The sequence below is a fragment of the Thermobia domestica genome, chromosome 6, assembly GCF_964235325.1.
Source record: "Thermobia domestica chromosome 6, izTheDome1.hap1.1, whole genome shotgun sequence".
Taxonomy (NCBI): Eukaryota; Metazoa; Arthropoda; class Insecta; order Zygentoma; family Lepismatidae; genus Thermobia; species Thermobia domestica.
Window position 1 is genome coordinate 99,247,829 of NC_137459.1, and position 16,298 is coordinate 99,264,126.

At 37.7% G+C, this 16,298-nt stretch overlaps 1 protein-coding gene and 1 non-coding gene across 2 annotated transcripts; both read right to left on the reverse strand.

The window, feature by feature from the left end:
- Positions 1-7,742: 7,742 nt before the first annotated feature.
- LOC145687251 (protein GVQW3-like) lies at positions 7,743-8,159 on the reverse strand. Its single transcript, XM_081760726.1, has one exon. It carries the CDS (start codon positions 8,157-8,159, stop codon positions 7,743-7,745), a length of 417 nt encoding a protein of 138 aa, XP_081616852.1.
- A 7,507-nt stretch (positions 8,160-15,666) lies between these two features.
- TRNAM-CAU (transfer RNA methionine (anticodon CAU)) lies at positions 15,667-15,739 on the reverse strand. The gene has a single exon. It is a non-coding gene; the product is annotated as a tRNA-Met (tRNA).
- Between the last annotated feature and the right edge of the window lie 559 nt (positions 15,740-16,298).

The following is a 16,298-nucleotide window of genomic DNA, read 5'->3' on the forward strand; positions in this document are numbered from 1 at the left end:
CCAAAAAATGTTATAATGCTGGGAGACATGTTAGGAAAATACAGAGGGTGAGGAAGAGTTTAATGCTGAAATCATGGATAGTAGGTACCTCCGTTTGAGGGCGAGTATTGAAGTCCGTAGGCTTACATAAGTAAACATTGAAATGAACATTAGAACACAATACCTGTTTAATATTGATAGGGGTTTGTTGACAGGTTTGCAGTGTATTTGATGGGGTTTGACATTGTAACGATCCTTGCGAACTATTGAGCCTTCCCCACTGTACACTGTAAGTTAATTTCCTGCGTAATTAAAATTATATTTGTTTAAATTTAAAACTGTTGACCTGTGCATCACGGACAGCAATCCGCCAGTAATTCTTTGTTTCCGCCCGGCGGGAGCTCATGTAGTTCGGATGCCACGTTAATCAGTAGGTCCACGTCTCATATAGCCTCGCTGCTGAAAGGGACGATAAACTCAAAATCACATCACACATCTTTGTTTACGTCTTTGTTTTAGCCCATAAGTGTCTTTGTTCATGAGCTCATTCGTGGCTAAGCGGTTACCGCACGCGCCTTTGACGTGGGAGACTCGGCGAGAGCTCACGTGGTTCGGAGTCCACATTAATCAGTAGGTCGACGTCTCATATAGCTTCGTTGCTGAACGAGATGTTAAACTCAAACTCAATGTCTTTGTTCATAAATTTCTTTGTGTGTAGTTTTGCATATATGTGGCGTGGACATTAAATTTTGATTTCTACGCCATATGTATCTAACTACATACACACCTATAGAACAAACACAACAAACTTGGAATATCTATATTGTTTGTATATGAAAATCATCACGCGGCGCTGCATGGGAGAGCCGTGTGTATGGAATTCCATACACATGGCTATCAACGTGTTAAGAAATATATAATAATAAGTAATAATAATAATAATAATAATAATAATAATAATAATAATAATAATAATAATAATAATAAACAGAAAATGATACGATTACTTACATAATTTATAAACATAAGTTATTAAAGCATATAACATTTACTAAAACATATAACTGCAATGAAAATAAGTTGTTTCTTTTTTGAAAGCAACAGCCCTTATTGTGCCAAGGCGTAGAAGAGAACTTGTGGCACTCACGACTTTGGGGCGGTGTGTGGTCAGAACATCGAATCCCTTTGTTGTTAGTCCTAACTTTTTAGATGGATGCAGTTATTCCCGGTAGAATATACAAGCAAATAGACTTTACTATTACTATTAAAGTGAATAATTATACTCATTCCCTCAATGTGATACTTGCGGTTGCTTAACTGTATACAGACAACTGATCCATGGAAGAATCTTTGATAATAATAATAATAATAAATAGCAGAAACTCGACAAATATTCTTGCAAATAATAGGAAAAAGTTTGCGTCACACTGTTCACTTTGCTGGACACATCAGTGTGCCGCGTTATATCGAGTGTGGCACACTTGAATATATGGGGTATGTCTTTTTAATTTTTCCTAATTATTTCAACTGCTTCAATTGAAACTCATCTATAATAATAAGAGAGTGAATTTAGTCTTTTTACCTTCGACTTAGAAATAATGTTCGCTAGAAGTTCATTAAAAAATAATATACTCAGAATTTTATATAGTAGTTTGTTTTATTCGAAATTACATATTCCTGCAACTGTTTTTTGATTGAAATTATTTGAAATGAAATCTTTAAGTTTTACGTCCAACGTTTATGCCGGCTAGGCTAAAGGAGACAGTGATGATGAGAAATGAATGAAATGGTCGAATGAAGAAAGTGGGAGAAAACGGGAGAACCCCGAGAAAACCCACGTACACGGTGTTTGTCCAGCAGAAGGTTCACTTGGAGCTAGCAAGGATAGAACCAAGGACTCCATGCACCAGAGGTGAACGCTCTACCACTGAAACACAGCGGCCTCTGAAATTATTTAAAGGAGAAAGGGACTACTTTATGAAAACTTGATGACGAACACATTTGTTAAATATACCAGTTTTTCATGAAATATTGCTTATAGACAGGGGCGGATTAAGGCTTTTTGCAATGTGGAGCCGACTATTTAAGGGGGCCTATGTTGCGAATATTTCCAGAGCATAAATTTTCTTTGCTGTCTTCCACTGCCTCATAGGCTTATCGAACCACCGAGAACTATACTGTAATATTTTAATATGCTCCAAGTTTATAATAATTAGTTTAGTTACATTCATTATTAACAGTTAAATAATTATATTCATTATTAACAGTTAAATACTGCTGATGGAAAGACTTAAATCTAGTGATACCACTAACGTAACGAGACGAATGAAATTTAGCATAGTTCTGAAGCCTATAATATAATAAGTTGATTGCTATATTTTAGTGTGAAACAAAGAGATTTTAAGGGGACCCCGGAGCTTGGGGACCCGGAGCCTGGGCTCCATTGGCTCCGCCCTTAATCCGCTAATGCTTATAGATTCAAGGGACCGGGCCGGGTCCGGGCTAAAAATTCTGATCCTTACAGACCTCTACCACCTATGTATACGCTATATTTGGAAATACAATAGAGTTTCGCTTATCCGAAACAAAACAGGCAGCCAGAAGGCCGAAATTTATGGATGTGTTAAGAAAAAATCTATTAAAAGTCAAACTATGATATAATTTTACATATTACTCATTTAATAATCATGTTTTGTATGAAATAAATATAATGCATTGAATCAGGTCCTGAAAGTTGTCCCCTTCCAAAACTCAAGCACTTTTTAATAAACCTTTTTCCTTTTTGAGGTTCTTTTATATCAGATTACTTTGAGGCAGTGTCCAAACTGTGGGCAATAAGCTGTTGTTATAATTTTAAGAACATACCGTAATGCCACTGATACCAGGTGCAATTAAAGTACACTTTTAAATGCGATTACAATTTTGATTCCGATCTGTTTATACAAATATCCGTTTAGAACGATACACTCATTGCATTTGCTATTTTGTTATGTGATATACGTAGCAGACAGTTTTCCTTACATGTGTCTCAAAAATAAATTTTGATTTCGTTTGTGCTACAATGCAGTTTGTTTAAAGTAAACCGGTTCATAAATGAAAAGTAAGAAAAATTTTAAGAGAAATGCAGAACTGTTGCATTATTATTATTATTATTATTATTATTATATTATTATTATTATTATTGATGTTTTTAAAACATTAGAATTACGTGCTGACGAGGATTCGTGTTGGGCCCGCTCCGAGAACAAAACCTGGATACGTGCCTGCACTGGATGATAGACCTATGAGTCATGGTGTAGACGGGCGTGCTATAAGCGATAGAGTCCATACCATCAAAAAAAGACAAAGACCACAACTTGCAGTTCTTCTTGCCGATTGATCCTACTTTATACCTGCAATGATATGTCGGATAATACGGTGCGTGGAATAAAAGAAGGTCAGATAAGCGAGACTATGGCGTATTGTTGTTTCATGCACCTAAACCTGTAAAATATTTGTGCAGAAAACATCTTTCACTCAGTAGCTAAATTTGTGGGTATGATCGCACATCTTGCCTTATAAAGTATAGTCTTATAAAGAATATATATAACTACTCAGAATATATATAGTCTTATAAAGAATATATATATTGCATGTTGAAAACCTAAAGAAGACCAACTTCAATAATTTTCTATAGCTTTCTTTCTTAATAACGGGAAACTTGTTCATTTCATCACGATAAATCACGTTTGGTACTAAAATGTCTGTTTCTTTCTATATATATATATATATATATATATATATATTACACACTTTATTGGAGACAAAATTGTTCTTGCTTCAAGAAAAGAGGATGAGAGAAGAAGCTATACAATAGCGTAAACTGAAAACAATCGCTATTACTAATAGTACACTAATTCTGAATAAATACGTCATCAGAGGAAACAAAACGTTATTTCCTTATTATATTGTTTCGGTTCTTATTAACATAAAAACTATACACTATACACTATACTATAATGTTTTGTAAAAAGATAAAATAAAATGGATGAGATGGGATGGGATTCGATCTGGTGTCAAAAGAGTATAAGAACTAACAGGCCTCCACTCTACCCACTTGACCACGGAGACTACGTTTTGTTGCCTCTCTTTTTCTTAACAAATAAATGCTCATGGCTATAGAGCAAGTCACTTCCAAACTTTGGAAAACAGTTTTCCTATTTGTTTCTATATTTCCCTACAACGTCTTGGTTAAAGAAGCTAATTTATATTTGGCAGACAACTTAAATCTTAGATTTCATCCAATAAAAGAAATAGTTTACTCCACTTTCCAGTTCCTTGATTCAGCTCTCCTCCTACCAATCGTGTTATTCTTTCTGCAATCATGCTCTGCTACTGCAAGATCCCTCGAAAAAAGTGAAAATGAAATGAAATCTTTGTTTTACGTCCCACGGTTATGCCGGTTAGGCTAAAGAAGACGGTGATGATGAGTAATGAATGAAATGATGGAATGAAGAAAGTGGGAGGAAACGAGAGATCCCCGAGAAAACCCACGCACACGGTGTTTGTCCACCGCAAGGTTTACTTGGCGGAAGCTGGGATCAAACCCGGGACCCCAACCACTGTAGGTGAACGCTCTACCACTGAGCCACCGCGGCCCCCCTCCAAAAAGTATTGTCAGTATGCACAAAACCGAGCATAATTTTGTTTTGTGCTTATATTTAAACCTGTTGGTACTTATCGGAAATTGTAATGAAAAGCCCCAAATCACTAAATATCTTTTTCTTCATGTTAAATGATTCATTCATATGTTTCTACAGTAATAGTGCGCAGTCCGATGACGTTTGAAGCTTTATTACTCACCTCTGACTGTATGTATAGTGACAATATATACACCTTTTTAAAGCTTATAAAATTTCTAACACCTTTTATTCGAGCACTTTTTTTTCTTATTTCTACTTTGTTAAGTTTTATGAGGCAACGAAATGACTATGTTACCTAATAGAGATCACAATTTTTCGCTTTATCCTAAAAGTATGCAACAATGGTTACTCGGAGGAAAGTGATAATAACTTGTTACCTTGCCTATAATATTAGAAGTATAATAAAGAAAGAACAATCCTTCTACGTTAATTAGCTTAGAAGTTATGTGGAATAAACTAAGTGCATGTGAGAAATCTAAGATGGCAGACTATTTATTCAAAACGGCGGAAAACTCGCAACTGGATTTTTTTGGGTTTTCTGGAGGTTATTGAGGAAGAGATTACGAACAAATTCCAGAAGGTCCCATCTTTTTATTCTAAATGTCTAGGTTTGGCCCGTTTTTGGTGTAATTTGACTGGGCTACATCATTGTCATCGAACATCGGAAATTGAAATTCGTGTTTCTTCACATTGGGTTTGTGTTCATGTTAGCTCACTGGTAGATATGGGCTTGCCAATGATGAGGTCTTGAGTTCAAAGCGTGCAGCGAATTATTATTTTTTGTTAGTAGAATTGCACAAAAATCGTATACAAGGAGAAGTTTACTTCTAGAAATATTTTCAGATATGTTTAGGTACCCCTGAAAAGGCTGTTTTCGGGAGTTAAGGAGGGGACATTAATATTGTGTCGAAGAACCTTCTGCATTTATTACACGCTTCATTCTTCTGGGTATGGAACCTATTAAATGGGTGACAAATCTATCTCCTTCCCCTACCTCCACCATGCCTCGGAAACAAGATGCTACAGGTCATCCCGAGTTCTTGGTGGATATGCCTCAAGCCAACTGTCCCATAGAGTAGGCGACCAGTCAACTAAATCAATCTCAGACTGAACCATTTCTGAACCACAGGGGAAGTATGTATTGGCGACTGGTCTTGCTGGAACTGAATTACACCATCAGGCTTAAATACTCGTACAGATTTCAAAATGATATTACTCATAATGTCTAAGTACTGAGCACTGTCCACACGCCCATCAATTCTGTGAAGCTGTCCTGCTCCGCGACTGGAAATCCAACCCCAACATGAAATAGATACATGTGCACTGCGATTGCAAGTAGCCATATATCCAGGGTCATATCGGGTGCCTCTCGGACGACACACAAAACGGCGTCCCTCATTTGATGTTGTGCATATGGATTCATCTGAGAAAACAACGTTTTCCCAGTTCTGACCCACATTTGCGTGTGCAAACGCGACACAGTACATTTGTGTTCATCTGAGAGTTTTTCCTTCATGGCAGAAACACGGCCACCTAATCCAGCTTGACGAAGCCTGTGAAGAGCTGTATGCTTACTACCAGGAAAGTGAGAAGCTTCCCTTAGCTGTCTAGACGTCCTTAGTGGGTCTAACCGGGCTTCGTTTACTAATCTCTCACCTTCTGCTTCGGCAGACATATGAGGACGACCAGGTCTGCTACAGGTCAGACTGGCAAGGTTCGATCTTCGCGACGAACATTATCAAGCCATTTTCAACTGATAAGCAATTTCTTGTCTTTGTTTTAATGTTTACCATGGAAAAGAAGCACTTTCGCACAGGTACGATATAGCAAATGGAATTATTACTTTTAAAGCAGCATATACCAGACGAGGATATTCTTCTCTCCTCATCAGGCAGAACTTGTCCAAGTCTTCGTGACAGAAAACCAGTTACAAGAATTTGTCGCAATTTATTTTGTAATGGAGTATTTTGTAACTAATTTATTTTGTAATGAAGTATTTTGTAACTTATTTATTTTGTAATGTTTATGTAAGTTGTTATAAAATAAATACAAATATTATTTAAAAAGTAGTTAACAAGGAACATAGACAGCATGATAAGTCATCAATTACCGTTGAGTTCATTTTTCTAGTCGCTGCCTTAAACTAGATTTTTGAGTAATAAAATTCTGGTCACACTGTAATTTCTATGGATAGCAACACTAAAAATTCTCCTGATTTATATGTTTGGGTTTAGAATAACATTATCTATTATTATGGTAAGACGCGTTTTATTATCTCTTTTCACTTACGAAAAACGGTCAAAAGAAAAACTGTTAGCTTTTCAAAAATATTTAGTAGTCTTCCCCCTTAACAATCTCACATACTTGGGGCGTTCACAAATGACTGGCACTACAATTAATTTGTTTTCACACGAACCATTTATTGAACAAATGATTACAGTTTATTTTAGAGTTATTGCCCGGCAATGTCTATGCAGCTTTGCCACCGTTCTGGAAGCTTCCTTATTTGTGTAGCAAACCATTCTTTGGAGGTATCTCTCTGACACTGGCGGACAAATGCGTGGAGTTCATAATTTGTGTTGAACTTTTTACATCTCATGTCCTCTTTCATTGTGTCGAATAAAGCATAGTCGCTAGGAGCCAGATCCGACGATTATGGAGGATGCGGCAGTACACTTAACCCTAATTCATGCACTGTGGCAATTGTCTGGCTACTGACATGTGGATGTGCATTGTCGTGTTGGAGAAGAACGCCACGACCCCATTTTCCTTGTCGGCGTTGTTGGATGCGTCGGCGGAGTTTATGAAGCGAACTGCAGTAGCTCTCATTGTCGATGGACGTATTGGGAGGGAGCCATTTCACCAGCAGTATCTCTTCCTGATCCCAGAAAACGGTCGCCATTTGTTTCCGCACGAATAGTCCCATCCGTGCCTTCTTGGGACGAGGGCTTCCAGTATGCATCCATTCCATGGACTGGTGTTTCTTTTCTGGAGTCTCGTAGAGAACCAAGTTTCATCGACGGTGACCAGACGCTCAAAGAACTCGGTCGGATTTTCACTCTACTGTTGCATCAACTGCTTTCAATTCTCCACACGCTTTTGTTTCTGTGCAACAGTGAGGTCATGAGCCACCCATTGTGCACACACCTTGTACAACTTCAAATCCTCAGGAATGATAGTGTAGAGGGAACCCCGTGATAGAACTGTTTTTTTTTTCTCTAGTTCATCAAACGTGATTCTCCTGTGCTCCATTATCAAATCATTCACTCGCGCGGCATTGGTTGGTCTGCGTGCAGTTGCAGGACGCCCAGTGCTTTTATTTTTTCCAGTACTGTCTTTGCCTTCTTTGAATTCGGATACCCAACGAAACACGGATCTGCGACTTGGTGCTATGTCCCCATATACGGCTAATAATCTGTTGTGGATGTCTGAAGTATTCACTCCTTCCCTCCAGAGAAACCAAACTGTCCACCGTTGCCCATGTGTGTCTGCTTCCATGCTGTCTTTTCGCTGTCCACCAACGTCCTGGCAAGTTGGAACAACTGCTGCTACAATTTGCTACCTACGGAAAGAAACAAAACAATTTAGTGGGGTTTGATAGTACTATAGTCTATCTTAATGCACACATCAACAAACATTTCAAACTGCTACTTGGTACCAGTTATAGGGGAGAGTGCCAATCATTATTGAACGAACTAAATATAATACCGACGTACTGTGAACACCTATCACAGATGTTATTTTTGAAACATAATAATTACTATATTCTGTAATGATTATGTTGTATATACAGCTGATGTATTTTAATGTAATTATTTTATATAATTTTTCATACATTGCGGAAAATAGAATTTCATAAAAGAACCATTGACCCAGAGGGGAATCGAACTCACAACGTTCCGATTAGAAATCCAACAGCTTACTACTGAGCTAACACGAGTACTCTTGGAAACATGGTTCTAGCTATGTATAACGGCTCTCAAGGTAATTATGATATTCATATCCCCTGAAAATGTTGTTTTTGTTCTACTTTGACTTTTATTTTAATATTCAGGTGATAATTATGTTCTATGTCTTATGTGGAAAGATTCCTTTACGTATCTAAATGTTCCTTTACGTATGGAGAACTAAATGACAAACAAGCATGTGCTGATATTAATACAAGGTTTCGAAATATTGTATCATTAAGTATTTTAATCAATGTTGCTTTTTTCTACACTTTGTAACAAGTCTTATTATATTTAAAAGAAGAAAAACACATTTGCAAACTTTTTCTCGATTGCAAAGACTGGCTTGGAGGTTCGAACCTGTTTTACTTTTTTCAGAAGATACCCGAAGTTGGACTTAGAAAATGTTTGCCTCAAAATAGCAATAAAAAGTGCGGCAAACTTTACGAGACAAGGTTAGTCTTTCTTCTGTAGTATTAATTATTGATGTCGAGATGTGTTTCTGAGCGGTTTCTTGTAAGGCTCGAATGAGGTGCAGATTGGCAGCTTCTATGGATTCTGAAGTATTGAGTATTTGAAGATCTTGTATTTTGTTGTTTATTGTTTTCTGGCATTCATCCCAGTTCGTTTTGTGATTCATATGTATGGTTTTGTTGTTTCTGTTTTCTCTGTGTTTCTCGTATATCGTGAATGTAACTATGGCGTGGTCCGATCCTATGGCGAAGTCTGGTGAGTGGCATTTGGTAACTGGATGCATTTGTGGCGATGATATATCTTTTCCGGTTAGTTGTCTATTTTATTTAGTCTTGTTGGTTTTGGAATTTTTGTTGTAAGCCAGGTGCTCATTGCTAGGTATTGTATCAGTTTTTTCCATTAGGATTTGTAATCGGGTCTTCAAGTAGTTGGTATCGGCTGTTAATATCGGTGGCTATGACTACTCTTTTCACTTTCATAATGTAGTTGAGGATAGGGTAGGAGTTTTAGTCGTTCAGGTTAGGTAAATTGTAGAAGGTTGCTATGTAGAATGGGATTTTCAGCATGTATATAATGATAGTTTGGGAGTTGTTATGGAGTACTGGTGGTAAAGAGTATTCGGTGAATTTAATTCAATGCTTGATTATAATGGCTGTCCCTCCTTTGGCTTTAGTTCCAAGTTTCCTGTCGTTTCTAATTGTTGTGTAACCCGGGATATGTAGAGTGTTCCTGTTCCTGGGCATGATCTCATTAAGTATTATGATTTGAGTGTCTTGATCTTTGACATATTCTCTTAGGTCTACAGTTTTTCGTCGGGCATCGTAGCTTATTGCTGACTAGCTATGCATGTGGCACAAACGTCTTCGAGGTTTCTTTTCGACTAGTGTTGGGCGTGTACTGTAGTCCTCATCTGTGGCATGTAATCTTATTGGTAGAGCTTAGTGCAGTATGTCAGTATTTGAAGCATCGTGTGCAGGGTGTAGGTCGGCCCGTTCGAGAGTTCTCCACCTTGAGCCGTGAGTTGTCTACGGTGATACCATTTCTGATCAATGAGAAGCGGGATTGGCCCCTTATCTGTTTTCATTCTGGAAACGTTAGTGTAATTTATTTTCTGCTCGGTGAGATCCTTTTTGATTCCCTCAATTGCTTCAGTTATCGGGACGCGCCTAACAACGCAGGTAAAGGTTGCTTGTTCTGGCTGTTTGTTGTAGTTGTTAATTTTCACATACTCGTTTGTGTTTCATTGTGTTTTCCCAAATATGTTGCCCGGAAGCCGTCTAAAAATATTATCTCGTCTGTCTGGCTATTGAAGATTATTTTCACTCCGTTGTTCCGGTTCAGGTGGTATATGGTGTCTTTTGTGTTGGGCATGCGTTGTGAAATCGCTCCTTTCAAAGACAGTTGTCCTGTTTTTTACGGGTCTGCGTTAAAAACGGCCACAGAGAAAACTTTTTGTTCTTTTTCTTTGTGACCAGTATTGTCTGTTGGTTGTTGCGTATTCTTCTGCTTTTGATGTGTAGCTGTTTCCTTGGGTATCACTCTGGTTCATTCAGTAGCATTATATTCTTCTTTTCTTTCTGTCTGTTCTCTTCCTGTCCCTCCTTGCATCTGTACTCTTCTTGGACCTTATCTTGGTTATGTAATCACTGTGCGTGTGACATTATATGCATATCTGTGAAGCAGCAGTTGTTATAGGTCGTTTGTTGAGTATTTCTTTGTCTACAGATAAGTGAGCAGTTGTTACGTTCCCGTAATGGAGGAAGCTTCGCAGCGTCCGAGTAACTATAGACGGAGTTAGGTGATCCCGTTGCTGGAGAGAAAGTAGCTTCTGGAATCAGGTTGTCTTCAAAAGGTGGCTCATTCTCAGGAGTATTTTCCGTCGTCTTCACAGGCGAGAGCTGGTAGCGCCTCGTATGTTTTCCTCTATTGCCTTTCTCAATTAGAGAAGTTCAAGGCTAGAGTGTAGGATAAAGAGAAAAGCATAAGCTTGGACATGGAGTTGAAAAAAAATGGAAGTATAAACTTTCTAGACATGACCATAATAAAACAAGGAGAGGGGCTAGTTGCGAAGTGGTATCAGAAAGAGTGCTCAGCGGGGGTGTACTGCCACAAGAAGAGCGTAGTGGATAGGAGTAGGAAGAAGAATTTCATAACCAATAGGATAAGAAGAATAGAAATGTACGAGGACGAAGACGGAGGACGAGAAATTCTACAGACAGTTAGTGAATCATGGTTACAGCAGGAAGGGGTTAAAGAGGGAAGAAGAACGCAGTAGGAAGAAGAGAGGGAGAAAGAAGAAGGAAGAGGATGAGAGCAGAAGAGGGCATGGTATAGAAAGCATGGGAGAAGAAACGGAGAAACTGAAGAAGTTACTTAAGAAACTAGGGATCAGAGCTTATAGAAAAGGTGGTTAAAACTTATTAAGATCAATAAAAAAGAAGAACAGAAAAGGCACCAAGAAGATTAATGAAAAGGAAGAAGGAATCATCTACAAGGTATGGTGTGGGGACTGCGATATGTCATATGTAGGACAGATGGAGAAGAGAGTAAGAGAAAGGATAAAGCAACATAAAACTGACCTGAGGAGGAAGAAGGATATTACTGTGGTATACAAAAATATCAAGGAGATTAATCACAAAATTAACTGGGATAAGACGGACTATTTAAGATAGAGAAGAGAATGATAACAAGGAAGGGGAAAGAAGCAGATTGGATAAAGAAGGTAGGAAGAGATAAGCTGATAATCTGGACAGGGAGCATACTTATTAATGAACTAGCTGAAATACCCATTCTTCGCATGGGTCAGATAAAATATCTACACAAACAAATTAAACAACGAAAGAAAAAGATATCGGTCATTTTCTATTACTTTTACATATCTTTAATTTTCTAATACTTTTACGTGTTCCGGTAAATGCGTCCCTGCTTCAAATTACAAAAAAAAAACCGCTTCGTCTTGGTCTGGGGCCTGGATCAAGGTATCCGTGACCCAAATTTGGTAAGTCTCCGTCCAACCGTATGGTCCCCAGAACGCACACAGACAGACAGACTCACAAACAAACTCTTTATTTTATTTATATTCGAAAATTACATCATGGCAGAGAATTTTGGATAGCATAGACAAGATGAAATTGAGAAAGGCCCTTACAGGAACCGAAAGTAGCCGCACGTGATTGGTTGAATTCTTCAGCCAATAGAATTTAAACTTTTTCATAAGGATGACTATATATATATATATATATATATATATATATATATATATATATATATATATATATGTGTGTGTGTGTGTGTGTGTGTGTATCTTCATTTATGTCATTAGAATCGAGAAAGACGTAGGAGTGAGACGTGCCAATGCAGAATCCGTCGAAACGAATAGTGCTACACCACTCTCACAGGAAACGCAGACCTCCCACCCTATATCAATTCATTAAGTCCAGTTTCACTACATCACTCAACCAATCACTTACATACACCATGTGTAGAACACGATCCAGGAAGAATAGGGAGCCCAACCCCATTGAAGAAGGACGTTGGATCGCAATCGTTAACCCTGAGGATAAATTTCTGCAAGATAACATCACCAATGGAGGGTTTCTTCGAAGTTGACTTGGCAAGAAGAGCTTCATCTTAGGAGGCATAACCCGCAACAAAAAACATCTTATCCTTAAATTTACGGATACCCCCACTAAAAATGCCATAGTTCGTCACTTTTAGGAACCGGACTTTGGATCTTATGCCAAGATAATCATCCAGCGATCACAAGAAGAAGCAGATAAAATTCATTCTCTGTCTGCTGATCCGCAACCAGAAGAAAGCACGGATTTACCACCACCGGATTCTCCCATCACGTCTACCAATACAGCCGTTATATGTGCTCCGCATGAAGAGACTACACAGACTACATATTCACAAAATCGCTCCACCAAGAAGAACATTGACATCACTTACAAAGATCAGTCTCCTGCACCACAAAAGAACACTGAAATAGCACAACCAGTACCACATCTGCCCACAAAGAAGAATACTCACTTAGTTCAGCCACAAAACACACAATAGTCTGCTAAGAAGAACTCTGTTACTGATCTCCAAAACAAAAAAAAAATGACATAAAGAACAGAACAATAAGAACATAAACCGCACCACATAGACATGTATTATCAAAAGCTTGGATCCTCAGCTTTCATTACTACGCATTAAGACCGAACTCACTAAACAGGCAGTGGACTTCTTAAACCTCACTCGCATCCAAGGCAAGAATGGTCCTATACCACTAGTCCGCCTTTTCTCTACTAATTCTGCACAGATCAATCATTTCGTCAAGAGTGGAATCCAGTTATTCCAGACTCACTTCAAAGTTGAAGCATCTAAGGCCACAGCAAGACCACAACCTTATTGGAATTGCTATCAGTACGATCATCCAACTCATTTTTATGTCAATCAGAAAATTTGCTGCAGGTGTGGTGAGAGTCACGACGAAGAGTGCGACAGGCCTCTCCATCCAAAGTTTTGTGCTACATGCAAGAACATAGACAATCGAATCGGCGATAGAAGCTGCCCAAGAAGACCCACTCAAACAGTCTACAAACGAATTCCAAACATTATTACCACCAAACCATCATCAGACAACGGTGATTCCGGCTCTTATCAGCATCAGTTCCAGTCCGTGGCTTGTCCAATTGCAACACAACCAGAAGATACAAACCAACCAATCGCCACAATTCTTCAAGAGGCAATTCAAACTGCCATACAGAAGATTACGATATGGGTGGCATCTACCTTAACGATGACAACTGTTCCTGCCCAACAACCATTGTTGATGAAGGCCATTCAACCTGCATCAAAACAACTTCTTAATGAAGAAACCAACATCTTGACATCTTCGCACGGTGACATACATATCATTTACCCCCAATATCATTTACACATCGCAACCAAAGAAGAACACATCATCCCACATAAATCATTCATCTCATCCACAAACAGAACACTTACCTGTTTTTGAATTGAATACCAGAGCTTCTGAGTGGCACACTCCAAAGATTTACTAATAACCCAACAAGAGAAGAACACACATTCACCATCGACATACGCCCAGATCAACACTACAGGCCAACACACAGAAGATACCGTTTTTTATGATAGTCCAACTACACACAATATACATATTTTTTATTTAACTCTGGGTAAAGTAGCTGATGCTAGAAGCCCTCTTACTTCCCTCACCAGCGTGTGAGAGTGGAAAATTGACTTTAGTTTGACTTGCCTTGACTTCATGACTTCATTTATGTTCTATAGTGTGCATATAGTGTCTGATGAAGGATATGGTAGATATCCAAAACTGTAACACATCATAGTTTAAAATACAGTGTGGTTTTTAAACTTTGGTCAGTATTTCTTTGGTTACTATGAAAAAACTTATCGATTATTTTCAAAAGTTACTAAAACAAACTATAAATAAATAAAAAAATGTCACAAACTGCAAAAGCAATTGTATGAATGAAATTCATTGAACTTTTCCTGTGTCTGCTAGTTCTATGCTTATATTATTCATAAGTAATAGATAATATATATATATATATATATATATATATATATATATATATATATTACTTATGACTAGTGTAGACTATATAGATGTTTGGGTAGAGATATAGATACATATCAATAAACAAATAATACACTTAAAGTACTAAAATAAAGTATTAGTTATGTGAATTTTACATTGTCATATTTAGGGATACATATAATAATTAACAATTGAATTTCACGTTGTGTGCACTACTACTACTACGTTCCTGTGTACCAACTTTGGGTCAGATCCTTGAACTACTTTGATTGTCCTTAAACGCTCTTAGACTTGTGTATTTTGTCTGAAATTTAAGACGGAGACATGTTCGCTATATTTTTTTTTCATAAAATTTTCCGCTCTTTGCAAATTATTCTTGAAAAAACAATTAACTGTACATTTACATTGAACTGTAAATGAAAGACATAGAACAATTTATAAATTTATTTAATAATATTTTAAAAGTATTAGGCGGTTACTTTTAATTTCTGTTTCACTAGAATGATGTCCAAATATAAGACTTATATCAGTCGATATCACATCGAGCCGAACAGGAAACATACTTGAGGCTAAATTCTCTTGTATAATTTCCGAGATAATCGAAGAATTGAATTTTTGTAGCGTTAAAAAATATGCGGTACCTAAAACTGAAATGAGATCTTTCAGTTTAACATACCACGATTATGCCCTTAAAGTTAAGAGAGACGGATGATTAATACAGGTGAATGATGATGGAAGAATTGGTGAAATCAGAATGTGGAAAGAAAGGAAGAACCCCGAGAAAACTCATAGACACGATGTTGTCCACCATAAACTTACTTACTCCGGGAATGAGCCAGCGACATCACGCACCAGAGGTAAGTCGTCTCCTACTCTATCTTAATAATAATTTATAGTTTCTATTTTGGTGGAATAAGAATTATTTCTCTTATTGTCTTTTCCTAACTCTTTATGCACATACTACTTGTAATTGTTAAGCGCAACAATAACTATTTTGAATTAAGAAAAAGTTCACTGCCCCAGGTGAGGATCGAACTAACGACCTTAAGATTATGAGACTTACGCGCTGCCTACTGCGCTACCGAGGCTATGTTTAGTTATTTTTGAAGCAAGTGCCTATAAAATAAAAACTCTATTGAGGAAAGAATTGATACTAGTAAATATTGTATATTTGGTCTAATGACCTTATTGCCGTGCTACGATCAGAGAAAAGACGATTCAGGCGAAATGACGAAAAAACTGCAGCCCGCGGGCCAAGGTGTTCCCTTGAAATGTTATATCCTGCCCGCGACATGGTTCCTAATCTGACGAATGAAAAGAAGATTTGATTTGATTTGATTTTTGAGTTTTACCGTCCCTTTCAGCAGCAAGGCTATGAGACGTGGACTTAGCTTAACATGAGATCCGAACCACATGATCTCTTGCCGGGAAACGAAAAGAAACAGAGTTACATGTAAAGATTGAGTTAGACTTACAGAAGAGCACTAACTTTATTTCTGTGAGCCGGTGCAGCCCAGTTCGAGGAAGATTATGAGAAACTTCAATTAAGGAAGCTTAAATTAAAAATTTTGTTGTGCCATTCTTGATTTTAACAAACTATATTGGCCAACTTAAAGTGTTTTTGTTTTCTTTTGTTTTCTTTGGTCT